The following is a 26,572-nucleotide window of genomic DNA, read 5'->3' as shown; positions in this document are numbered from 1 at the left end:
AAAAAAAAAAAAAAAAAAAAAAAAGTCATGTCTATTACCCGTCATTCTTAAGAGTCAGACTGCAGAATCGGTTTCCTAATTTTCAAAAATCATTCTTTTGGTGTTATGTTTGTAATATCACAGAATATGGGATTAATTTGAGAACTGCTATATTTATAATGCTCAGTGATGTTTTTGTCCAGAGACATGACGTACTCTCCATTCACTCAGAGAAGTGGTTTAATATTTTATTCATGCAAATCTTGCACATTTTGCTTTTTATTCATAAAGCGTTTGTAAATATAATTTTATTGAAGTTACAATTTTTTTCCCAATTTAATATCCTAAATGATTACTGTTTCTATAGCAAGGAACCCTGTTAACCTCTGTATGTTACTCTTGTATCCAGCCACTTTAACTCTTGTATTAATTCCAGCAGTTCTTCAGCTGATTCTCTGTGTGTGTGTGTGTGTTTAGTCAACTATCACACCATTTGCCAAAAACAATTTTCTCTCTTTTTCCCTAATATTTATACATCCTCCTCTCCCCGCTTTATGTCATTTCATTGGCTAGAATCTATGGAATATGTTGAATAATAAAAGTGAGAATAGACAACCTTGCCTTGTTTCTGACTCTTCAAATGTTTTGCCTTTAAATATGAAGGTTGCAGTAAATTTGGGGAGATATTCTTCATTAAGCAAGTTTTCTTCAGTAACTTAATAAAATGCGAAATGTTTGCTTTCTTTATATGAGAAACAAGTGTTGAATTTATATTACTATTATATGAAATTGTTTCAAAAATCTTCTGCACACGTCTTAAATACAAATGTATTAAATACAAGCTGCTGCTGAGATGAAAATTGTTGGCCCCGTCACAATGGCTATCTTGCAATGTAAATAAATTCCCTTGGGAAATAAAATCAGATTTGGAAAAGTCTGAGGATTCTTGCCATCATGAACTCTTAGTGTGTGACCTGGGTGTTTTCTTTTCTCTGGGGATGTTAATGGTATCTTGTGTCATGCTAGGATGCCTAGGACAGAGCGCAATACAATGAGGGGAAGGCATTCTGTGATGTCCCCGGATGCCTCTGGCTTGAAGAGTAACTTGCTGAAGTGAGGACTCTGTGGAGGAGCAACGTTACATGGAAATAAGTTTAGTTGGGATCTATTGAGTTGGAGGTGTCTACAGGGCATCCAAGCAGACGTAAGTTGAGGAGGCAGAATATATGTGAATCTGGAGCCAAAAAGAGAGGTAAGGGCTGGAAATAGGGATCTAAGACCCCTGGACAGTTGTGAGTGTGCACAATGAGGGTCAGATGCAGAGAAAATTAGGAGAATACAGAGAGCAGAACCCAGGATGGGGATCTGGGAGTCAGCAGTTGGGCATGGGCCTGAGAGAAAAGGAAGCCAAGGAGGAGGAAAGGGGGCAGTCTCAGACACCAAGGAGGGGAGAGTGACTAGAAAGAAGAACTTCTTGCAGAGACTGAAGGGGACTGGGGAAGAACTACAGACTGAACTGGGACAAAGGACTGTTGGCCTTAACCAGAGAGATTTGAGGGAGAGATGAGGCTGAGAGCCAAGCGACCCTGCCATGTCCCAGCATAAAAACAGTACCTGACACAGATGGATGCTTGGGAGCTGTTGTTGGATGAATGAGTAGACAGATGCACGGATGGATGGATGACAGACGAATGGACAAACAGATGAATAGATGAACAGCTGGATGGACAACTGGATGGATGGGGAGATGGAAAGAATGATCTGAGAGATCAGAAAAAGCTTCATGCACAAAGTGGGACTGAACTGCGCTCCATGGGTAGAAAGCAGAGGACTCTCCACTTGAGGAAGGAATGACTCAGTGCTCTCAATCTAGGGAGAAAGCCAGCCAGGCTTGACTGGGGACACTTATGTGGGGGACTCAGAGGCCCTTTAAATGAGGCCAGACGAGGTTGCACGGGTCGAAGCCAACTCAGCACTCCTCTGCCACACTGCACAGGAGGGGATGTGTCACTCAGGGAGTTGCTGGGACCTATTGGTCCCAGTGTTGTCATCAGCACTGACAGCCTCAGAGAGGAAGGACACACACTGGGGTGACTCCAAGGCTGTGGGTGGCACTTGCCTTGGACAGGGGACAGGCATGGGGAAATCTCTGGGAGACTGGCCAGCCCCCTGCTTCATGCCTAGGTCCCAGCCCCGCCTCCTGCAACCCTGTGCCCATCATGCCCAGCAGGCTCCTACTCTAGCCCAGCCCCTAGGGAGCAGAGCCCAGGTGCTGGCCCCAGAGGTTTTGGTCTGAGCCTCAGTCACTGTGTTACATCTTCGGTGGTGGGACCCAGCTCACCGTCCTAGGTAAGTGGCTCTCAACCTTTCCCAGACTGTCTCACCCCGCTGCTGTCCCTGGAAAATCTGTTTTCTCTCTCTGGGGCTTCCTCCCATCTGTCCTCCAAGCCTTAAGCACTGACCCCTACCTTTCTCCATGGGGCCTGGAGGAGGCGTGTTAGTTTTGGGGTAACCGGCAGGAAGGGCCCTCACAGTGGGAACAGCCGCCTTCAGGTTCCAACAGCTGGATGCAGCCTGGTCCCGGGGCCTGAGCTGGGATTGGGCAGGGTCAGGGCTCCTCCTCTCTTCCAGGGCAGATGTCTGAGTGAGGGACAGAGGCTGGCTCTGATGAAGGGCCCTGTAGTGGCCTTAGGGACATTGCCCAGTGACCCCTGGGGTCAAGGCCAGAGGCTGCTGGGGTGGGCCTGGGGGCTGCTGAGTCTCATAGTCTAGGGGAGAAGCCCCAAGAACAGCTGAGGGTCTACGCTGAGGACTCGATGCCCATCCAGTCTGGGAGGGCCACATGGGGGCCTGGTGACACAGAAGTCACCCGAAGGGGAGACGAGTGGAGGGCACAGGGAGGGCTCTGGGTCTAGGCTGCAGCTCTGTGGCCTGTGCTGGGTCATGAGGACATGGGGACACAGAAGGACGGGTGAGACTGGGGGAGGTGCCAGAATTCAACCCTCCCAGGACAGTCACCAGAAAGGAGAGGGTGTCTTATGGCAGAGATGTGTCTGTCCCTGGAGCCCCATCACCTCTGGGGCTCGGTGTTTCTCTGTTCACGGATCGGACTCCTGCTTGCCTCAAAGGGCATGTTAGATTCAGATGACCACAGGGCAGCAAATGAGGGGTGCAGAGAACTCCATGGCTACCACATGAAGTTTGGGGTCATCAGAGGCTGCTGGGGTGGACCAGGGGGCTGCTGAGTCTCATAGTCTAGGGGGGCAACCACAAGACCAGCTGAGGTGAAGGGTTCTGTAGTCGGGCTCGTGGACACAGGAGACATCTCAAAGCCTCAGAGGAGCCCCAAGGCTTGTCTAGATGGAGCCCACTCCTTGCCAGGAGAGCCAAGTGGGCTGGGCGGGGGCAGAGCCTGGTGCATGTGAGGGATAGAAAGCTCTAGTTCAAAGCAGGCTTGGGCCTCCCCCCACACTGCCTGCCAGGACAGCTCTACGGGCTGAGCAGGGGACCCACAGTTCACAGAGGAGGCTCTAGGTCCCGGAAGAATAAAGTGGGTAGTGGAGGGGGTATCTAGGGGTGGAAATGAGGGATCCAGGGGTCAAGGCCACATTCCGAATTCAAACTCCAGAGATCAAAGAAGGAACACAGCCTGCCCTGGGTATATGGGGAAATCGAGGCTGTAGAGGAGAGGGGCTGGACCAGGACACCTGGGAAAGGTGACTTGGGAGGGCTCCTAGGAAGGTACAGAGCTGTCTGCCCTCCACAGGGCATGAGTGGAAAGGACAGGGAAAGGAGAGAAGCAGAGAACCCTGAGTGGACCGGACAGCCCCACTGTGAACCCTCCCAGAGACTTTAGACAGACAGAGGGGTTCCACAACACCCCAGTGGTCTGTCTGCCCTCTCTCACCCCCTTCCCTGCCCACACAGGTCAGCCCAAGGCTTCCCCCTCAGTCACTCTGTTCCCGCCCTCCTCTGAGGAGCTCCAAGCAAACAAGGCCACACTAGTGTGTCTCATCAGTGACTTCTACCCGGGAGTCGTCAAAGTGGCCTGGAAGGCAGATGGCAGCCCTGTCAACACGGGAGTGGAGACCACCACACCCTCCAAACAGAGCAACAACAAGTACGCGGCCAGCAGCTACCTGAGCCTGACGTCCGACCAGTGGAAGTCCCACAAGAGCTACAGCTGCCAGGTCACACACGAAGGGAGCACCGTGGAGAAGACAGTGGCCCCTGCAGAATGTTCATAGGTTCCCACCCCTCACCCCACCCACGGGGGCCTGGAACTGCAGGATCCCAGGGGAGGGGTCTCTCTCTCCATTCCAAGGCATCCAGCCCTTCTCCCTGCACTCATGAAACCCTCAATAAATATTCTCATTGACAATCAGAAATCTTGTTTAATCTTATTTTTTTCTTAAATTCGTAGCCTCCCCGGGGATCTCAGTGTGGGGTACAGGGAATTCTGCACCCAGTGTCAAAGTCACCCAAGGGGAGGAGGCTCACAGCCTCCCCATCTCCCCAGAGGGTCCTTCCCCTCCCAGTCACCCCTCCCCCAACTCCCCACTGTACCCCTGAGCCAGCAGCCTGGCATCAGTTCACACCAGTCCAACACCCTCCTCAATTTTACTTCTCAACAAAGACCTGATCATGTAAAACCCAGCCTTTCTAATGTGCCATATGTGTCTGGTCATGTGTCTGGGCTGAAGGGTCACCGCTCAGGGACAGGGGGCAGTTCCAGGTGAGATCCCATGTCCCCGTCATCCCACACCCCACCCAACCTGCCAGGGAACCGGGTGAGCTCCCTGTGCCAGTGGGAACCGCAATCCAGAGAACTATCCTGCAGTCTTTGCCCAACTAGGAAGGAACAGGGGCCCAGTGGGAGGTTTGCTGGGGCCCTGTGGGGAGATTCAGGAGAAACGAAGGGGGTCCCCGGAGACCAGATGTGGGTTAGAGGCAGCAATAATGGAAAAAGGACACCCTTGACTCAAGACCACGGTCTCAGCAGGAACAGAAGCTGAAATTCCCCATTGCATACGAGGAACCAGTCAGGAGAGTGTTTACTGGGTGAGTGGTAAATAACTGTGCCGCCATTGGGAACTCGTAAAAACATTGGGAAAGGAATCATGCAGGTGTCTTTGTAAGGCTTCCACAATGCACACTGGCTGAGGAAACACACTGACAAATCCTGAACTAGGGAACCAGTTTAATATGATGAACCATAGCATATCCAAAAGCATGATGATCTCCTTCTCCACCATTAGAAAACCCAAAATACTCTGAAAGATACCAGTGTTTCCTGGAACTCGTTTGGGGAATATGGGGTGAGGTTGATGCACAAGATATTACAGGTGTATGATCACATGGCTGTGGACTGGGGATCAGGCTCAAGGTTAACACTAGAGTGGGGCTGGACGTCAAGCATGAAGAGTGTGAACTACTAAGTCAGGCCCAGGTAGAGTTAGTTTCTGACTGGTTTGTGGATGGATCTTGATGATGGTCAGCCTGCAGGAGCAGGAGGATGTGGGGAAATTGAGAACATGAGAAAAGTCACCAATCTAAGCTCAAACTCCGCATCTATTGATTGCCTGGGGGAGGCTATATCAGAGTTGAATTCAGGATGAGTTTCAGGGCTGTGTCAGGCTGGACAAGAGCTGAGTGAATGTGGGCTGACAGCTCCAGGCAAGGCCTGGCCTCCATTAGGAGTCAGATCCCACGAACCCTCCTGCCCGCAGAGCACCCTCTCCCTTCCTAGCTCGTGACGGTGCAGCCTCCCCACCCAATCCCATGTACACCTGCTGCCTCATCTCAGAGACACTCATCCCAGTGTCTCTGGCAGCAGATGATGTTGGCCTCCTGGGTGTGGAGACCCCAGCTGTCTTGGTGAGTCCTCAATGCCTGGGTACTCTCAGACCCCTTGTCTCTGCCTCCAGCACATCAGGGATGTGGCAGCTGCCTTCACCAGAGCTGCTGGGTAGTCCTGACAGGCCAGGGACAGAGCCTGCAAAGACCGGAAGCTCTGCAGTCACAATGAGGCAAACAAAGGGCCCCTTACAGCTTGATCACAGCCACACCTGATCCAAATTCCAGCCCCTCATTAGAACAACACTTGAGGGTTCCAGTTACCACAGCACCTGTCTGAGCCCATTTCTTGGAGAGGAAAACTGAGACCACCAAGGGCCAGATCCATAGCCCTGCTGGGTACAATGCCATCCCCAGCAGCTGTCTGACCTCCTTTCACTGTGTTGTAAGTTTCCATTATGGAAAACTTTGAACACATACATAAGGAGACACAGGAATAATGATGCCCCCAAGTTCCCATCACCCAGTCCCCCAAATAAGCAATTCACAGACATTACTGACCTACACAAGGCAGAATAACCCCCCACATTACACAATACTTCGTAACAAATACCAGACATCACATCTTTTCAGTTATAAATATCCCATTTCTATGGTGGAAAGATATGGGCTTAAAAATAACTAAAATATTATTACCAAACCTAAATAGAAATTATCACTAATTTCCTAATACTAAGAAATAATCACAGGCTCCTCAAATGCCTCACAAATCCCAGAAGCATACATACTGACTTAGTTATGTCTTGGTGCCGTGGTTATTTTGGGGTTTTTGGTTGCTTATTTGAGAATTCAATATGGCATTAACTGGTGATGGGTGCATGTGCTGTTAGGCTGGTTGTCACTAGTGAATACCTCCTAAATTACTCTAGTGCTTCCTGGAAAGGCAGGAGCCGCAGGAACTCAGAGCTGTCTGGGGACTTTCACCTGGTTGGAATAAAGCCACACCTCACAGAACAAGAACCCAGGGCTATCATCTACTTCTGTTTTTGTTTTGTTTTGTTTCTGCAAAATGGTTAGAACTTGGAGGGACATAACTGGATTCAGAATAGACATTGCAAAATAGCTTCCAAGGACATGGGGCTGCTGCCAGCAAAGTCACCCATGTCACACTGCCACTCTTGTAGTCAAATGGCTTCCAAGGACATGGGGCTGCTGCCAGCAAAGTCACCCATGTCACACTGCCACTCTTGTAGTAATGTAAGGTGCACAGAATGGTCAATAGCTACATCCCTCAGATGGGAAGGAAGGCAGAGGGTTGAGGCTTCAGTTCACCTCCTTCTCATGAGTGCTGCAGAGTGTCTGTGAAGTCAGGGGTCTACAGCTGGGTTCTGTTCACCCAGGAGTGAGCTTCATGCTCTAGGAAGGAGCCACTTTGCACACAGATGATCCAGGACCCAGCGATCCTTCCAGGGTGAACAGTTCATGTCTTCTCTCATGGTGAATTCTAGGATTCAAGCTATCTAATATTTTTGAAGCCACTGTCATTATATTTAATTCATGATGACAGGTGACCACCAATGATGAATATTTTCCCAGGGGAGGTCTCCCCAAGTGGCATCAGACTTCCTCACAAATGGCTCCTGATTAGTCAGAGGATAAGAGGTTCTGTCTCATCATGTCCCTTTCTTATTTGTCTGATGTGTTCTTCCTCCCTAATGCCTAGGATCCCCCACTGATCTCCCATCCCTTAGTGAGAGGTGGTATTTGGAGACCACATTCTGGAGGCTCCCTCATGTCCCGCACTTGAAAAAGACAATGGCAGCCACCACCCCAGCTGTCCCACCCAATATGAGGCCAGATTCAGGGCTGCAGGGGATGCTTCCAGGGTTACCCTAACACTTGTGGCTGGCATTTCATATTGGGACCTGCCAGGCCTCACTGACCAGGCCGAGCCAACTAGAACTACTCCAGAAGGTGGGGCTGAAACCCACCAAGGTTCCCAGAACACTGCACTCTAGGGCAACCAGCCTCTCCGTGGGAGGAGAGGGGCACCCTCTGCACTACCCCATGGTGTTACCAAAGGTTGAACTATGGGTTGGTTCAACTTTGCAGAGAAGAGCCCACCTATCCCATCTGTGGAAATTCACTCCTTAGCGACACTAATGCCCTTCAATAAATCCAATCCTGGGCCTGACTGATGGTTGGCACAAAAACCAAATCCAAGATCCCAATGTCCTCCAGAAGAATGGATTTCCTGGGATCCTGCTGCAGGTCACAGGATGTCACCGGTCTCCTTCTCTCTGTGGGTTGAGTGTGGGGGCCGTGTGGACTCACTCATGAGCAGATGCCACCAGGGTCAGTGGCCCCAGCTTCCTCCTTCACAGCTGCACTGGGGGCTGGGGGTAGGGGCGTCCCAGGGAGGGTTTTTGTATGAGCCTGTGTCACAGTGTTGGGTATTTCGGCGGAGGGACCCGGCTGACCGTCCTAGGTGAGTCTCCTCTCCCCTCTCCTTCCCCACTCTTGGGACAATTTCTGCTGTTTTTGTTTGTTTCTACATCTTGTTTCAACTTGTGGTCAGGCTTTCTGCCTGGATCCCAGGCCTGAGCAAGGACCTCTGCCCTCCCTATCAGACCCCTGCCTGCTTCAGCAGGTCACTACGACCCCTTCACCTCTGGCCGCAGGGGGAGGGGACTGTATAGAATGACCTCCTAAGCCCAATTTGTCTGTCTCCTCTCTGTCTGTCTGTCTCTGCATCTGCCAGAGAAGGCTGGGTCTCCAAGCGTTCTTCTGTTCTGGCCGCCTCAGTCTGGGTTCTTGTCAGAGCAGCACTGCTCTTCGGTTACTTCGGTTCCATCTCCTGGGGAATCAGGAACAAGGGGTCCGAGGGAGGGACCTCCTGGGAGACTTTAGACGGACCCAGTGTCCTCAGGGCTGATGCTCAGGAATCACAGGGCTGGGACCCCGGACCAGAATCCAGACCCAGAGTGAGGCAGGAGGTGGGGGGGCTGCCCTGGATGTCTGGGGGCTGCCAGGGACTGAGCCCTGAGCCAGCCTGAGACTCAGGAAACCCAGGAAGGAGGGAGAAGGGAGAAGCAGACTCTGGACACCAGAAAGCCAGGGAAAAGGTCTCCAAAGGAGAGGATGTGAGGAAAGGGCAGGCTCCTAGGTCTCTTCAGGACATAGCCCCTGTGCCCAGGGGGATCAGAGGGGGCAGAGTACACAGCGGGAAAGCCCCGCTGCTATGACCAGGTAGCCAGGACGTGGGGTTGATGCCAGAAAAGACTCCGTGGAATAAGAGAAACCCCAGGACAGCAGACAGACTCTCTGATCCCCCCAGGCCCTTTCTCCATACACAGGCTCCAGAACACATGTTTGGCTGGAACAGCCTGAGGGACCAAAAGGTCCCAGCATCCCACAGAGCAGGGGAGGCACGCCAGAAAAGTAACCTCAGAGTTCGCTATGCAGGAGAGACACAGAGCTCTCTTTATCTGCTCAGGGGACAAATGTCACCCAGAAGGCCCTGTCAGGATGGCAGGAGAGGGCAGGGTCAGGGCGCTGAGGGTCAGATGTCCGTGTGAGAGACCAAGACCCCGAGAGATCTCAGAACAGGTGATCAGAAGGTGTCTAAGGCGAAACAGCTCCCAGTGCAGATCAGGGCATGGTGGAAAACAGCCTGACCCCTCGGCATGGCATAGACCCTCGGACACACAGTACTGGAACAAGCGCACCCCAACACCTTACCATATGCTGAGGTCAGGGACTCACCAGGTGGACACCAGGACTCTGACCCTCTCCCCCTCATCCACCCCGCAGGTCAGCCCAAGGTTGCCCCCTCGGTCACTCTGTTCCCGCCCTCCTCTGAGGAGCTTCAAGCCAACAAGGCCACACTAGTGTGTCTCATCAGTGACTTCTACCCGGGAGTCGTCAAAGTGGCCTGGAAGGCAGGTGACAGCCCTGTCAACACGGGAGTGGAGACCACCACACCCTCCAAACAGAGCAACAACAAGTATGTGGCCAGCAGCTACCTGAGCCTGACGCCTGACCAGTGGAAGTCCCAGAAGAGCTACAGCTGCCAGGTCACGCATGAAGGGAGCACCGTGGAGAAGACAGTGGCCCCTGCAGAATGTTCATAGGTCCCACCCCTCACCCCACACCCACAGGGGCCTGGTGCTGCAGGATCCCAGGGGAGGGGTCTCTCCTCCCACCCCAAGGCATCCAGCCCTTCTCCCTGCACTCAATAAACCCTCAATAAATATTCTCATTGACAATCAGAAATCTTGCTTTATCTCATTTTTTCTTTTCTCACATATAATTCCTAGCCTTCCCTGGGTTTTCAGCTTGGGATGGAAAGAATTCTGAGCCCAGTGCAAAAGTTTCCCAGGTGAAGGGGTTCTCAGTCCCCTGGGTATCTCTGCAGGTGGGGCCTTCCTCACCCAGACACCCCTTCCTCAGCTCTCCACTGTACCCCTGAGCCACCAACCTTGCCTGGCTGGGACCAGGGGGGTGTCACACTCTCCTAGATTCTGTCTTTCGGCAGAGACCTAACCACGCATCACACGGCACTGCTCACATGCCTGCTGTGTCTGCTCAGGTCTCTGGGCTGAAGAGTTGCTGGTCTGGGACAGGGGCTATGTCTGCTCTTTGTCAGACGCCAGGTCCCTGACATGGCATCCCTGAACCTGTACACCAAGCCAGTGACTCCAGGGAGCTCTCTGTGTCAGGGGGATCCATGATCCAGAGCTTCATGTTGTCCTGCAAGCATCTGGTGGGATGTAGGTCTTGCAAAACTGGGAAATACCATGGTTCGGCACCAGGATGCAGGACAGTCCTGAGAGGGAAATCAGGAAAAATGAAGGGGTCTCTGAGGAGCCCAGATCCGTGGGCTAGAGGCAGAAGTAAGGGTGAAGAGCACCTATGAGTCAATGTCACGGTCTCAGCAGGAACAGAGATGAAAATCCCCATTCCACACCAGACCATTTAGCAGGAAAGGAGTCCATACTTGTGCTGCCACCAGAAGCACTGAGAAGGCTTGGAGAATGAAACATACAGGTGCATTTCCTAGACTTGACAATGCACGTTATCCAAGAGGAGGCAATGAAAAGTTCTCTACTAGGGAAATAATTTCGTATGATAAAGCTTAGCTTTCCTAAAGTTACATTTATCCATCTGGCACCTGAAAAAGCCCCATAATATTCTGCAAGATGCTAGTATTTCATGGAACTAGTTTATGGAACATAAAGTGAGATTTAAGAACAAAGGTTTTACGGCTGTATGATCAGACGGCTGTAGGCTCAGGGTCAGGCTCAAGGTCTAAAGGAGGCCATGTCAAATTCATGACAAGAGTTGGAGCTGGGTCAGACTAGGTCAGGGCTATGTGAATGTGGGGGGAGGAATACAGGCAAGGTCAAGGCATCCAGGAACACTCAGCTCCCCCAGACCCTCCTGCCCACTGGGACCTTCTCCCTCCCTTGTTCACAATGGTGGAGCCTTCCTACCCAAACTGCTATGGAGGCCCTGGATGACTGTGCGTTCTTAGTGCCCAGGCAAACTTAAGACTCCCTGTCTCCGCCTTCAGCACATCACGGATGTGGCACCTGCCTTCACCAGAGCTGCTGGGTGGCCCTGACAGGCCAGGGACAGAGCCTGCAAAGACAGGAAACTCTGCAGTCACAACGAGGCACAGAAAGGGCCCCTTGGTGCTTGATCACAGCCGCCTCTCCTCCAAATCCCAGCCTCTGAATTACAAGAAGACTGAAGGGTTCCACTGGCCACAGTCCTTCTCTAAGCCCATTTCACGAATGCGAAAACTGAGACCACCCAAGGAGGGCCAGATCCACAGCTCTGCTGGGTACAAAGCCACGGTCTACTTCACACCCAGCAGCTGTCCAAAGACTGACCTGCGTTGTAAGTGTATATTATGAAGAACTTTGAACATACAAATAAGGAGACAGAAAGACAACAATGTCCCATGTTCTCATCACCCAGCACTCAAAATAAGCAATTCACAGATGATGCCGACCCACCCACAGCAAAATAAATTCTCCCTTACACAGTATTTAGAAAGAAATACCAGACATCAGATCTGTTCACCTGTAAGTACTCCATTACTGTCCTGGAAGGATATGGACCTTAAAATAACTATAATATCATTACCAAACCTAAATAGAAATTATCCCTAATTCCCTAATATGGAGAATTAAGCAGGGTCTCCTCAAATGCATCACAAACACCACAAGTGCACTGACTTAGTTACATGTTGGTGCTGTTGCTCATATGAGGAGCAATATGGCATCAAATGGTAATGGGTGCATGTGCCGTCAGGCCGGTGGTCACTGGTGAATATCTCCTCAATTGCTCTAGAGCCTCCCGGCAAGGAAGGAGCTGCAGGAGCTGAGAGCTGTCTGGACACCTTCCCCTGGTTGGAATACAGCCATGCCTCCTGGAGCAGGAACCTAGGGCTTCCCTCAGCTTTTCTTTTCCTGGAAAATGATTCTAGCATGAAGGGGATTAACTTGATTCAGATTGGACATTGCAAATGGCTTCCAAGGACATGGGCCTTGCTGCCCCAGCAAAGTCACCCATGTCCACACGCGCCACTCTTGTAGTAATGCTAAGGGTCACAGAATGGTCAATAGCTACATCCCTCAGATGCGAAGGAAGGCAGAGCGTTCCGAGGCTCTCCAGCTTCACCTCCTTCTCATGAGCTGCCTGCAGAGTGTCTGTGAAGTCAGGCGGTCTACAGCTGGTTCTTTCACCCAGGAGTGCAGCCTTTCATGCTCTAGCGAAGGAGCCACTTTGCACACAAGATGATCCATGCCGACCCTAGCGATCCTTTCCAGGCGTGAACAGTTCATGTGTCTTCTCTCATGCGGTGAATCTAGGATTCAAGCTATCTAATATTTTTGCGCAAGCCACTGTCATTGACTATTTAATTCATGATGACATGGTGACCACCACATGATGAATTATCTTCCCAGGAGAGCGCTCCCCAAGTGCATCAGACTCCTCACAAATGCTCCTGCAATTAATCAGAGGATAAGAAGGTTCTGTGTTCTCATCATGTCCCCTTCTCTTTATTTGTCTGATGTGCTTCTTCCTCCACTAAGGCCTTAGTGATCCTCCCACTGATCTCCTCATTCCCTTAGTGAGAGGCTGGTGATTTTGGAGACCACATTCTTGAGGCCCCCTCCCTCACTGTCCGCACTTGAAAAAGACATATGGCAGCCATACCACCCTCAGCTTGTCCCCACCTCATTATATGAGCGCCATGATTCAAGGCCCTGCAGGAGATGCCTTCCAGGGTTACCCTAAACACTTGTGGCTGCGCATTTCATATTGTGGAACCTGCCAGGCCCCTCACTGACCAGGCCCGCAGCCAACTAGATACTACTCCAGAAGGTGGCGGCCTGAAACCCACCAAGCGTTCCCGAGAACACTGCCACTCTAGGCAAACCAGGGCCTCTCCGTGGGAGTGCGCGAAGAAGCACTAAACCTACTGCAACTACCCCATGAGACAAATTAGCCATCAAGTTTATAAATACTCTCTCATGCGCTCTGCTCTCTACAATCCTTTGGTTCTATGTATTAAGGAGAGACGCCACCATATCCCATTATCGATGCGCGAGTGCAATTTCAGTCTCCTGCCCAGAAGTCTCCACACAACTCAATTTCACCATTTCTATTACTAAAATCCTTCATAATCGCTGCGCTTTTCACATAACGAAGAGCGCTCGTTTATGCGAGGAGCGTTCTCGAGCAGAGCAAGACGGAAATCCAAGAACCCATAATGCTCACTCACATGAGAATGATTTATTCCGAATTTCTCCCTATCTCGGACTGCGATTGATGTACATCGCGAGGTCACCGCGTCTCCTTCTTTCATCTGTGTGATATCTTGAGTTGCTTGGGGGGCCGTTGTGGACTCACTCATGAGCCAGATGCCACCACGTGTTCTAGTAGCTCCCTAGAACACATATCACTGCCCTCTTTATCACACAGCTCTGACATTGGCCGCAGCTTTGAAATTCAAGGATCTAGCGTGTCTGTCTCTCTAGCGGTGCGTAGAGTTGTTATTGCGTATCACTTGAGCCATGTGTCACATATGTGCGTATGAGGGTTTATTTCTGCGGAGGACCCCGTGCTGGGACCGTCCGTAGGCTGTAGTCTTTCCTTCTTCCCTCTCTGATCTCTACCCTCCCGACTTCTTGAGACAATTCTCTGGTTTTTGTCTGCTTTCTACATCTTGCTGTCAACTTGGTGGTCAGGCTTCTGCCTGCGATCCCAGGCCGCTGAGCAAGGACCTCTGCCCTCCCCTATCAGGACCCCTGCCGCTGCTTCAGCACGTTCACTACGACCCCATTCCACCTCTGCGCCGCCAGGGGAGCAGGGACTGTATAGGAAATCACCTCCTAAGGGCCCAATTGTGTCTGTTCTCCTCTCTGTCGTCCTGTCTCGCCATCTGGCCCCAGAGAAGCTGGGCTCTCCAAGCCGTTCTTTTTCTGTTCTGGCCGCCTCGTCTGGCCCGTTCTGTCAGAGCAGCACTGCTTCTATCGGTACTTCGGTTCCATCTCCTGGGGAATCAGGCAACAAGCGGTCCGAAGGGATAGGGACCTCCCTGGAGACTTTAGGACGACCCCAGTGCTCCGCGTGAGCGGCTTATGCTCTAGCGAAATCAAAGTGCTGGACCCGTACCGGACCAGAATTCCAGACCAGGAGGTTTGCAGGCGTGAGGGTGGGGCAGTCCTGGAATTCGTGGGCGGCTGCCAGGAACTGAGCCTGAGCCCGCAGCCCTGAAGAACCTCCAGGAACCCAGCGAAAAGCGAGGAAGAAGGGAGAAGCAGACCTCTGGACACCAGAAAGCCAGGGAAGAAGGTTCTCCAAAAAGCGCAGGAGGATGTGAGAAAGGCAGCGCCTCCTAATGGTCTCTTCAGGAACATAGCCCCCCTTGTCCCAGCAGGCCGCGAACCTCACGGAGGCGGCAGAGTACACAGCGCGGAAAGCCCCCGCTGCCGTCCATGGACCAGGGTAAGCCCACCGGAACGTGGCCGGGTTCGCATGCAGAAAAGCTCCTCGTGAATATGCATAACCCAGGTGTATCAGCCAGACAGACTCTCTGATCCCCCCCACGGCCCCTTCTCTCCATACAACAGGCTTCCAGCAACACATAGTTTGGCTGGAACAGCCTGAGGGCACCAAACGGTCCCAGCATCCACAGAGCCAGCGGTAGGCGCACGCCAGAAAAAGTAACCTCAGAGCTTCGCTATGCAGGGTGACGAGACCACAGGCAGCTCTCTTTGATCTGCTCAGCGCGCGACAAAAGTGCTCACCCAGAAGCCGCCCTGTCAGTGATGGACAGTAAAGGACGAGCGGCAGTGGTCAGGCCGCGCCTGAGGGTCAGATTGCTCTCGCTGTGATTAGTATCTCTATATATCCCCGCAGAGATCCAGACACGCGTGATCAGAACGCTGTCTAAGGCGAAAACAGCCTCCCAGTGCAGATCAGCGGGCATTGGCTGCAAAACAGCCTGACCCCTCGGCAGCCGCATATACCCTCGGACACACAGTACTGGAACAAGCCGCACCCAACACCTTGACCATAGCGTCAGGGACTCACCTTACCATGAGGCGAGGGTACTCACCAGCCGTTGACACCAGACTCTGACGCCCTCCCGCCTCAGCCTCCACCCCGCCAGGTCAGCCAAAGGTTGCCCCCTCGCGCGGGGCTCACTCTTTCCCCGCCCTCCTCTGAGGCAGCTTCAAGCCAACAAGCCCACACTTAGGTGTCTCATCAGCTGACTTCTACGCCGGGAGTCGCTCACGTGGCCTGGAAGCAATGCAGCCCTGCTAATCACCGGAGTGAGACCACCACTACCCTCCAAACAGAGCAACAACAAGTACGCGGCCAGCAGCCTCTACCTGAGCCTGGACGCTAGAAACTGACCAGTGGAAGTCCCACAAAGGAGCCCCTACAAGCTTCCCAGGTCCACACACGCAAGGGAGGGGAGCACCGTGGAGAAGACAGTGGCCCCTGCAGAATGTTCATAGGTTCCCACCCCTCACCCCACCCATGGGGGCCTGGTGCTGCAGGATCCCAGGGGAGGGGTCTCTCCTCCCACCCCGAGGCATCCAGCCCTTCTCCCTGCACTCAATAAACCCTCAATAAATATTCTCATTGACAATCAGAGATCTTGTTTTATCTCAATTTTTCTATTCTGACATATAATTCCTAGCCATTCCTGGGTTCTCCATTTAGAGTGGAGGGAATTCTGTACCCAGTGGGAAAGTCACCCAAGGGAGGAGGCTCACTGCCTCCCCCAGTCATCTTCTCAGAGGGTCCTTCCTCTCCCAGTCACCCCTCCCTCAACTCTCCGCCATACCCGTGACCCTGGCATCAGCTCAGACCAGTCCAACACCCTCCTCAATTTTACTTTTCAATAAAGACCTGATCACATAGAACCCAGTTTCCAATGTGCCGTCTGTCTGGTCATGTGCCTTTGTTAAAGAGTCACTGCTCAGGGACAACGGGCAGTTTGAAGTGAGATCCCACGTCCCCATCATCCCACACCCTACCCAACCTGCCAGGGAACCGGGTGAGCTTCCTGTGCCAGTGGGAACCATGATCCGGAGTAGAAAGTTGTCCGTGCAGAGCGGGCCCTGAAATGCAGTTCTTGCCCACCTGGGAAGGATGTGGAACCTAGTGAGGACAGCGTGGTGGCCCTGAGCGGGGTATCAGGGAAAAACGAGGAGCGTTCCAGGACCCCGCTTTGGACTAGAGATGGAAAACCCTTGAGCCCAGGCCAAGATCAGAGCAGGAACAGGGTTGAACTTCCCTGTCCCATCCATGATACCCAGTTAGGAGACCACTTACTAGGTGAGGGGTCCATGGTTGTGCCATCACCAGGGAGACATGAAAAGGCTGGAAAATGGAACCCTTCAGTGTAGTTCTCACTTTCACAATGCACATTAGCTATGAAAGATGCTAACAAGTCCTGCAGTTGTAAACAGTTCTTTTTTTTCTTTTTTCTTTTTTTTTGAGACGGAGTGTTGCTGTGTGGCCCAGGCTGGAGTTCAGGGGCGTGATCTCGGCTCACTGCAAGTTCCGCCTCCCAGGTTCACGCCATTCTCTTGCCTCAGCCTCCCGAGTAGCTGGAACTACAGATGCCCACCACTATGCCAGGCTAATTTTTCTATCTTTAGTAGAGACGGGGTTTCACTGTGTTAGCCAGGATGGTCTTGATCTCCTGACCTCGTGATCCGCCCACCTCAGCCTCCCTAAGTGCTGGGATTACAGGTGTGAGCCACTGTGCCCGGCCAACAGTTCATTTTATGCAACCTTGCAAGTCAAGAATTCTATTCACTGTCCCAACCAACTTAGCCCTAGGGTGCTCTTCAAGACACTGATATTCATGTCACTAGTGCTGGGACATGTGCCGAGGCTGAGGCACACAGATGATTCGTTGTGATCAAATGGGTCAGGCTCAGGGTTAACACTGGCCAGGTCAGAAAGACAGCACAGGGATGCGATCTCAACCATGAAGAGTCTCAAATTCTAAAGTCAGGGGACACAGTAGAGTTAGATTATGGTTATGGCTGGAGCCACGATGGCCAGCCTGTGTGAGGGTAGGACTCAAGTGGCCTGGACTGAATGAGAAAGGTACCATCTCAAGCATAGAATGGGCATCACTGGCTATCTGATGGAGGCTGTGTCAAAATCATATTCACCCAAGAATCAGGGCCAGGTCACACAAGGTCAGGGCAGGGTAAGTGTGAATTAAGGGCTACAGGCAGGTCAGGCTTTCATAAGACTCAGCTATCCTAGACCCCACCCCACCAGGGCCTACTCCCTCCCTCACTCATGTGACTCAGCCCCTCCATGTGCACCTACAGCCTGATGTCAGAGACACAATTGTCCCAGGGTCCCCGACAGTGGGTGAGATGGCCTTGGGAGATGCACTTCCCAGCACTCCTCATCAGTCTTGGGTGCTGTCAGACCCCTTTTTCGTGCCTCCAGCACATCAGCGATGTGGCGGGTGCCTTCACCAGAGTTGCTGGGTGGTCACGCCAGGCCGGAGACAGAGCCTGCAAGGGCAGGGAACTCTAGGGGCATAGTGGGGCAGAGAAGGGGCTCCTCTTGGAGCCTAATCATAGCCACCCCTGCCCCAAATCACAACCTACAAGTTAGAAGGAAACTTAAGGGTCCTGATTCCCACCACCCTGTCTGGCCCCTTTTCATGGATGTGAAAGCTGAGACTCCAACAGCAAGGAGGACCACATTGCTCTCCACCTTCTCAATGTCCCTGCTGGGTAGGATTCCAGACTCCCCTCTGGATGCCCCCCGGTGCTGTCCCAAGACTAATCTCTCTCATTACTGCCTTGCAAGATATTACAGGAAACTGACAGTAAGAAAATTTAAAAACATGAGATAATACAGCTCATGTTGACCCACCCACAATCAAGCAACCTCTTTTACACAGTTGTTTGCAGCAAATTGTAGACATCATGTCCATTAGTCTAAACATTCCATTTGTGTCTCTAAACATATTGACCCCCGCAAAACTACATTCTTACAAACCTAAATAGAAATTATCAATAATTCTTTCATATCCAAAAAAGGACGTTTCCCATCAAATACTTCACAAATGTTCTATGCTTCTTTCACTAGACCTGTGTTTGTGTTGTTGTTATTTTGTGGTTTTGCATTTCATTTCTATGAGGATTCCACACGGTTTGAAATTGTGACTGGTGGCTGCGTTTTTAGACCTGTTCCGTCTGCAGGTATCTTCCTAGTTGATTTTTAATTTCCTTGCAAGGCAGGAGTTACAGGAGCTGAGGGTTGGTCCCAGGACCTTCCCATGGTCAGGATGCAGCCTGCTACCTCCCCAGGCCGGAACCAAGTACTCCTCTCTGCTTCTGCATTTCCTGAAAATGGGTTCTTGGACAGAAAGTTTTAACAAGGCCCCGTGCAACTTTTCAGCAAGACCGCTTGGCTAGTGGGCTCCCATATGGGGTCATCTATTTGTGACGTTAGCTGAGCTTTGCACTTAGTATCCAGTGCCATTAGTTGGTATACAGATGCAAGGTGACTGCACTTCAGTTCGACTACCTTTTCCTCCTACTGAGCATCTGTAAAGGGTGTGCCCTCATATGTTCTGTGCTTCTCTGGGAGTACGATTCTTATTTCAGTAAGAAATAGCATAGGCATGTTGAATCTTTCCTTTCATTTAGCATCTTAATAATGATGACCGTGTTGCCTGCCATCTTGTGAAGATGAACAATTATTTCATGGTGAGCTCAAAGTTATGTTACTGTATGACTCACTTGAGTCCACCACAGTTCTGTTTTATTGATGATGAAAATGACCCACCATGGCCCACTGGGTGCCTCTTCTGGTGGCCCCTGGATTCTCCTGAAAGAACCCAATAGATCTCGACAGCTTTCTGCTCTCTGTTCACAATCTGTCCTGGGCACATCTTTCTCCTGCCTTTGTGTCTGGAATTGCCCATTAACCTTAAGTGGACTGGTCCCCGTAAGTGGGAGGTGGGATTTAGTGACCACACTTGGGATGCTACTCACACAGCTCTTTTGAGTCAGAAACTCCAGACATACCCAAAAATGAGACGAGACCCTGAATGGGTAACAGAGGCTTGCTTCCAACTTCTCCCTGGAGGTTGAGGCTGGTATTTCATACTAGAAGCTAGTGAGCCCATCCCAAACTAAGACAACACCAGGATAGAAGTGAGACCCCCTGGAGATGTGGTTGTGGTCACATTGGAGCTTCCCATGATTGTTGGCTCTGGGGCAAGCTGCCCCTCCTCTAAGGCACTCACTGGGGAAACCTGAGGACGCCTCCAGCTCTTATCCTGTAGTCACACCAAGAGATCAGGGTTACAACCCTATAAGTATAGACAGTCCCTGTCCCCTTCCGTGTCATTTCACTCCTTCATGAAGCAAATGCCCTCCAAAGAGCTCATTCCCATTCCTGGGTCACAGTCACATGGAAAACCTGATCCAGACACCAACTTCCTCAGGCCTATCCATTTCCAGATATCCCATTATTGTATACACGGGGTCAACCGTCCCATCTCAGCTCCAGAAGGGCAGGCAGGTGTGTGGACTCTGCTGAGCAAATGCCCGCCAGGGGCAGTGGTCTGGCTTCCTGCATCAGCTTCAGGTGGGGATGGGGAGGGGAGTTGGGGCCCCAGGGAAGAGTTTTTGTATGAATCTGTGTCACGGTATTTGGTATTCTGTGGAGGGACCCAGTTGACCATTTTAGATGAGTGTCTTCTTCCCTTTCCTTCCCTGCTCTCGCCAAGCTGGTGACAATTTTATTCTGATTTTGATCTTTGTCTAGGACTTGCCACAGCCTGTGGTCAGGGTTTCCTTTAGAACCTTGGTCCTGGGAGGCTAATCTCTCCCCTCCCTATTCAGAACCCCTGTATGCCTCAGCTGGTCACTCAGATACCTTCATCTCCTCTGACCCCAGAGGCAGGCAGCTCCAAGACAAGACCACACTGGAATGTCTCATGAGTGACTTCTGCCCGAGAGCTGTGACAGTGGCCTGGAAGGTAGATGACATCTCCATCACCAAGTGTGTGGAGACCACCACGCCCTCCAAACAGAGCAACAAGGCTACCTGAGCCTAGTGCCAGACAGTGGAAGTCCCACAACCTCTACAGCTGCCAGGTCACGCAGGAAGGGAATACTGTGGAGAAGACAGTGGCCCCTGCAGCATGTTCTTAGGTGTCCGACCCTCACCTACCCACGGAGTCCTAGACCTGCGGGATCAGGGCATGTGTCTCCCCTCCCACCCCAAGTCATCCAACCCTTCTCCTTGCACCCCCAAAACCCTCAATAAATATCCTCATTGGCAACAAGAAATCCTGCTCCCTCTCTTCGTTTCTTATCTAATATTTAATTTGCAACCTCCTTGAATTCTCAGTGAGGATGAGGAAAATCCTGGTGCCCAGTTTATTGGGTGAGAAGTCCATGGTGGTGCCATCACCAGGAACTGGTGGAAAGGAACTGGGAATGGAAACTCACAGGTGAATTTCACAGATTTTCAAGACACATGTTGGCTAAGCAAAGACACTGACAAGCCCTGCAACAGGGAAACAGGAAGTCCAGAATCCTGCTCAACGTCCCAGCCAACTCAGTGAGCCCTAGCATGCTCTACAAGATACTGTTGTTCATGTCACTAGCTCTGGAACCTGGGGTGAGGCTGGGGCACCCAGGTGACCAGTTATGATCAAATGGGCTTAAAGGTTCAAAGTTAACCAGCACATGGCTGAGATCTCAACCATGAAGTTCCCGATTCTAAAGTCAGGCTCTAGGGTGGAGTGAGTGTGTGCTTGGTGTGTGGCTGAGCCTGCAATGGTCAGCTTGTGTGAGGGGAGGACTCCGGTGGACTGAGACAAATGAGCAAAGACACTGTCCCAGGCACAGAATGGGCATCCCATGGTTATCGGGGAGAGTCTGTGTCAGAGTCTCTTTCTGGACTAGAGTCAAGGCTGGTTCACGCAAGGTCAGCACAGGGTGGACGTGACCTTGGGGCTATAGGCAAAGTCAGGCTTCCCCAGGACCTCAACTGCCCCAAACACCCTCATCCCACCAGGCCCCACTCCCTCCATGAGTCACGTTGTTCCGTCGTCCCCTCACCCCCTGCACCATGGTGGACGTGCAGCCTCACTCAGAGACACCCTCATCCCAGGGTCCCTGACAGAGGGCAATTTGGTCCCTTGAAGGCCTTGACTGCCTCGGTGAATCCATAGTGACCGGGCTGGGACCCCCACTGTTTCTGGTTCATCGGGGACATAGGAGCAGCTGCTGAGTGGCCAGCCAGGGCAGGGACAGAGCTGCAAGGCCTGGGGACTTTTTCCACAATGATGTAGAAAGAGAGGGGCCTCTTTGGAGCTGAATCTCAGCCACCCCTGCCCCAAATCACAGCTGTGAGCTGAACTGAATTTCAGGCACCCAGAGTTCCTCCGCCTCTGTTTGACCCATTTCACAGCTATGAAAATTCAAGCCCATGGGAGACACGGTCCCAAGCTTCACCCTCTCTATAAGTTACTGTATGTTTTTATGATGAAGATCTCTGAACACAAAAATAGGGATACAGAAGAATAGTAATGACTCCAAGGTTCCCATCACCCGGTCCCCAGCATCATCCATTTTCAGATAATGCGGACTCACCCACAGCAAAAGAACTAAACTACTCCCTCAGGCAAGGGCGTGAAGCAAATGCTAGTCATCACATACTTAACTGGAGAGAATATCAAGGATTTCTTGACATCAAAAATAGTTAATCAGGGTCTCATCAAATGTCTTGTGAATATCATTGTGTCTCTTTTTAGTTGACTCTGTGGTGCTGCTGCATATTCGTAGTTTTAATTTCGTTTCTATGTGAATTAAATACTTGATGATATCACTGGTGAATGTGTTTTTAGGCCCATTTCATCTGCAGGTGTCTCCCAAATGGCTCTGGCTTTCCCTGGCAAGGCAGGAGCTGCAGGAGCAGTGAGCTGGTCCCACAGTCAGGATGCAGCCACCGCCTCCCTGAGAGGAATCCAGTACTTCCCTCAACCTCTCTTTTCCTAAAAAATGGTTCTAGCATCAAGAGCTCAAGGGGGTTCAGGCTGGACATTGGCATAATCCCTTCCCAGGACATGTGGCATGTGGCTACTTCTGGAAAAAACACCCATGTTGTGTTGTCATTCCTTTAGTGACATCAGCTGCATCTGATGATCAATAACTTCGTCCCTCAGATGAGATGGAAGGCAGAGGGCTGAGGCTTCAGTTCACCTCCTCCTCATGAGGGCTTCCTGAAGGGAGGGCCCAGCAGCTGCAATGGGCACTCAGGAGTGTGCTTCATGCTTTGGGAAAAAGAAAAAATGTATATTCTTGCCTTTCATTCACCACTTTGATAACTGATGATCTGATGCCTGGACATCCTTCAGGGCAAACCGCTGGTGTGCATGTCAGGACATCTGACATGCGGGTTCCACTGTGATTATATTGAATTGGCAATGACAATGCGGCTACAAAACATGAACACTTAGCCACTGGGCACCTCCTCAGGTGGCATCTGATTTTCTCCCATTGCCCCAGGAGCTTCCATGGCTCCTGATTTCTCAGAGGATGAGAGGTTCTGTCTCATCATGTCCCTTTTCTGCCCCAGGCCTGGGATACCGCACTGACCTCACATCCCTTAGCGGAAGGTGATATTTGGAGACCACACGCGGGAGCTCCTTTATGTCCCCCTTACTTGAATAATGTAAGTGGTTGCAATGGCAACCACTGCCCCACCCACCAACATCAGAACAGGTTGAGGGGTGCAGGAGATCCTTCCATTTTACCCTGGATGGGGCTGGCATTTCCAGTGGGGACCAGCCAGGCCTCACTGGCCAGGCCCATCCCAACTAGGACAAGCCCAGGGAAGGTGGGGCTGAGTCACAGCTACGTTCACAGGAAGATTCCCAGGACACCGCACTCTAGGGTAACCTGCTTCTCCCTGGAGGGAGACGGTACTCTCTGCATCACCCAGGGTGTCACCAAGTAGTCAGTGTTGAGTCAGCTCCACCAGGGAGACCATTTTTCCCTGACCACATAAGTTCACTCCTAGTGACACAATGCCCTCCAATAAACTCATCCCCATGGCTGCATGATAGTTGCTGGGAAAACCAAATCCATTGTCCTCCAGGAACCAGGATTTCTAGGGATCCTGCTGCTGGTCACAGGATGTCACCTGTCAACCTCTCTCTGTGGGGATGAGTGTGGCAGCCGTGTGAACTCCCTCATGAGCAGATGCCACCAGGAGCAGTGGCCCCAGCTTCCTCCATCACAGCTGCAGCGGGGGTTGGGGTAGGGGCGTCCAGGGAGGGTTTTTGTATGAGCCTGTGTCACAGCATTGGGTGTTCGGCGAGGGGACCAAGCTGACCATCCTAGGTGAGTCTCTTCCCCCTCCTTCCCTGCTCTCCCCAAAAGTACTGAGAAATTTTCTGCTGCTTTTGTTCTTCTCTGTATCTTTTGTTGACTTGTAGTGAAGCTTTCTCTCTGGAGCCTAGGTCCTGGTCAAGGATCTCTCCCCTCACTGTTCAGACCCTTGCCTCAGTGGGTCACCAAGACCCCTTCACCTCTGGCCTCAGAGGTAGGGCACTAGACTGGATGAGCTACTGAAACTCAATCGTCTGTCTGTCTGCCAGGGCCAGGCTACTTCCCTAAAACTTGCTGAGTTCCGTCCTCTCCCCGCCTGGGCTTCTGACTGCCTACCGAGCTTTGTGCAAGGGAAACTGAGGCCCCATCTCATGGGGGAGAGAGAACAAAGTGTTCAAAGGAGTGACCACCTGGGAGACTTTAGAAGGACCTGAAACCCTCAAAGCCAAGATTGGGAAATGAAAAATCAGAGTCTCAGGGCCCAGTCCCCTGGACTGTGGGACTCCGGATCCAGGCTGGTAACAAAGTAGGAGGTGCTGGGGCCTCTCTGGGTTTCTGTAGGCTCCCAAGGAGAGAGCCCTGAGCTGGCCTGGGACCCCTGAAGCCCTGTCAGGAGGGAGGGAAAGGCTCTGGACATGAAGGAGCCAGGCAAAGGGTCACGAAAGGCCATGGCATTCTGGGAGGTGGTTGCTGGGTCCCTATGGGAGGCACCCCTAGAAGCAGGAACCCCTGAGTTCACTGACAGGCAGATCCCAAGGCACAAAAAGTGTAGATTGACCCTAAACACAGAGAGACTCTAACACAGACTCCACAGAAAAAGAGCCCAGGACAGACAGACAGTGGGACTTGGGTGAGCAAAGGCCCTGACTCCACTGCAGAGGATCCAGGAGATATGGGTACAAACAGAGCCCTTAGGTGAGAGACCCACTCTCCCCTAACCCAGAGCAGTTGTGTCAGGTGAGAAAAGTTTCCACACTGAATCTGACAGGAGGCTCACAGAGCTCAGAGAACACAACCAGAGCTGGACCACGTCAGGATGACAGGGTGAAGCAGGGCCAGGAAACTGAAGGTCCACTCTCTGTACAAAAGGTCCAAGTCCTAGGAAGGTTTCCAAGCAGGCGATGGGCAGGGGTCAAGCTCAGAGGTTTTCTGACTGACCGAGTTCTTTTAGGAACATCATATCACACCCTTCTGAGACAGTGTGGACCACATCTGAGAGGTCCTGCACTGGCACTGGGGGGCCTGAACACTCCTCACACACTGATGTCAGGGGCTCCCCAGGTGGACACCAGGACTCTGACCCCCTGCCCCTCATCCATTCCGCAGGTCAGCCCAAGGCCACTCCCTTGGTCACTCTTGTTCCCGCCCTCCTCTGAGGTGCTCCAAGCCAACAAGGCCACACTGGTGTGTCTCATAAATGCCTTCTACCCAGGAGCCGTGACAGTGGCCTGGAAGGCAGATGGCACCCCAGTCGCCAAGGGCATGGAGACAACCACACCTTCCAAACAGAGCAACAAGTACGTGGCCAGCAGCTACCTAAGCCTGATGCCCGAGCAGTGAAAGTCCCACAGAAGCTACCGCTGCCAGGTCACACACAAAGGGAGCACCGTGGAGAAGACAGTGGCCCATGCAGAATGTTCTTAGGCCCCCGACCCTCACCCCACCCACAGGGGCCTGGAGTTGCAGGATCCCAGGGCAGAGGTGTTCCCTCCCACCCCAAGTCATCCAGTCCTTCTGCCAACACCCAGTAAACCCTCAATAAATGTCCTCCTTGTCAATCAGAAAACATGCTGTCTGCTCATTTTTGTTTATCCACTTTCCTTCCTAAATTTGATTATCTCCAACCAAAGGTGAACACAGTCCTTTGAACTTGTGATAGTGCTGCCTGGGAGCATCCTGATGTTTCTCTGAGGCATACTTTTTCCATCACCTCATCCCCATAGAATGTTCCAGAATAAGGAAATAGTCTTCAGAAGGACCCAGGCATCTTCATTCTTACCCATGTCTCCGCTGTACTTCCTGCTGCCCTGTGAGCATATCCAACTCTGGCTGCCTGGGGACACACCCTCCTTACATCCCTACGGCCCTGGGAGAACATCTCAGCTCCCTTCCTTGTTGCCCTTGGCCCTCACTGTCCAGATGCCATCCCTCTCTCAAGGTGTTTGTCCATCCCCCTCCAAGGCCATGTGGTCACCCCACCTGTATTTCCTCATCAAAGCCTAGAGCATCTCCCCTTCTCCATGGGCACACTCTGTTCCCGTCATCCCAGGGACCCTACCCTCCACCCCCACAAACCCCCCTTGTAACAATCACTGATGGGACGCTTATCCCCTCGACCCTAGTCACTCACCCCACATCCCCGTCTGGGTGCCTCTCATCCCAGGTGTCACTGGATGTCTCAGCTGTATTCAACATTCGTAGGGGACAAGGGTCAGCTCTGCTCCTCACTGATGCCACTACGAAAGTCTAATGTCCTGCTGTGCACAAGTGGTCAAATGACTGATGAGTTCAAAGTCAAGAGTCAGATTCTGGGGTTATGACAGGAGCTTGGGTGAAGCTGATTTGTCTTCTGAAGACCTCAACATGGGATCTGAGCTACAATACACACACACGTGCACTTGCACACCATGCACACAAACATACATGTTCATGTTGGGCATCTTTCTGGAAGGATCAGGAAGGGCCCAGGTAGAAGGAGCTGCAGTCAGGCCCAGGTCAGGACATGAGCAAAGCAAATCTGGGACCTGCAGTCTCCAGGCTTTGGGACTAGGGGGTCACCCCTGGATATGGGAGGGTGGGGCAGAGTTTCCTGTCCAGGCCAAGGGTAAGATAGAAGATGTGGAAGGGATTCAGATCAGGGATCAGCAGGC

The 26,572-nt window shown here is 51.9% G+C and overlaps 1 pseudogene and 3 gene segments (V, D, J or C); all 4 read left to right on the top strand.

Moving 5' to 3' along the window:
- Positions 1 to 4,367, top strand: part of LOC108540638 (Ig lambda chain V-I region BL2-like) — a 132,269-nt gene extending 127,902 nt beyond the window's left edge. Inside the window, 2 exon segments of the C gene segment in view lie at positions 2,291 to 2,328; positions 3,907 to 4,367. Coding sequence covers positions 2,291 to 2,328; positions 3,907 to 4,226 — 358 coding nt within the window.
- The window catches only part of LOC108540636 (Ig lambda chain V-I region BL2-like), a 574,188-nt gene extending 564,138 nt beyond the window's left edge, over positions 1 to 10,050 (top strand). The window contains 2 exon segments of the V gene segment in view: positions 8,228 to 8,263; positions 9,589 to 10,050. Of these exon segments, the coding sequence occupies positions 8,228 to 8,263; positions 9,589 to 9,908 (356 nt within the window).
- Positions 1 to 26,572, top strand: part of LOC108540637 (Ig lambda chain V-III region LOI-like) — a 286,101-nt gene that overhangs the window by 256,691 nt on the left and 2,838 nt on the right.
- On the top strand, positions 17,375 to 25,432 carry LOC108540613 (Ig lambda-6 chain C region-like; annotated as a pseudogene).

The sequence above is a fragment of the Rhinopithecus bieti genome, unplaced genomic scaffold, assembly GCF_001698545.2.
Source record: "Rhinopithecus bieti isolate Rb0 unplaced genomic scaffold, ASM169854v2 scaffold_19723, whole genome shotgun sequence".
Classification (NCBI taxonomy): Eukaryota; Metazoa; Chordata; class Mammalia; order Primates; family Cercopithecidae; genus Rhinopithecus; species Rhinopithecus bieti.
The sequence above is the reverse complement of the archived record's forward strand: the minus strand, read 5'-3'. Positions and strand labels throughout refer to the sequence as shown.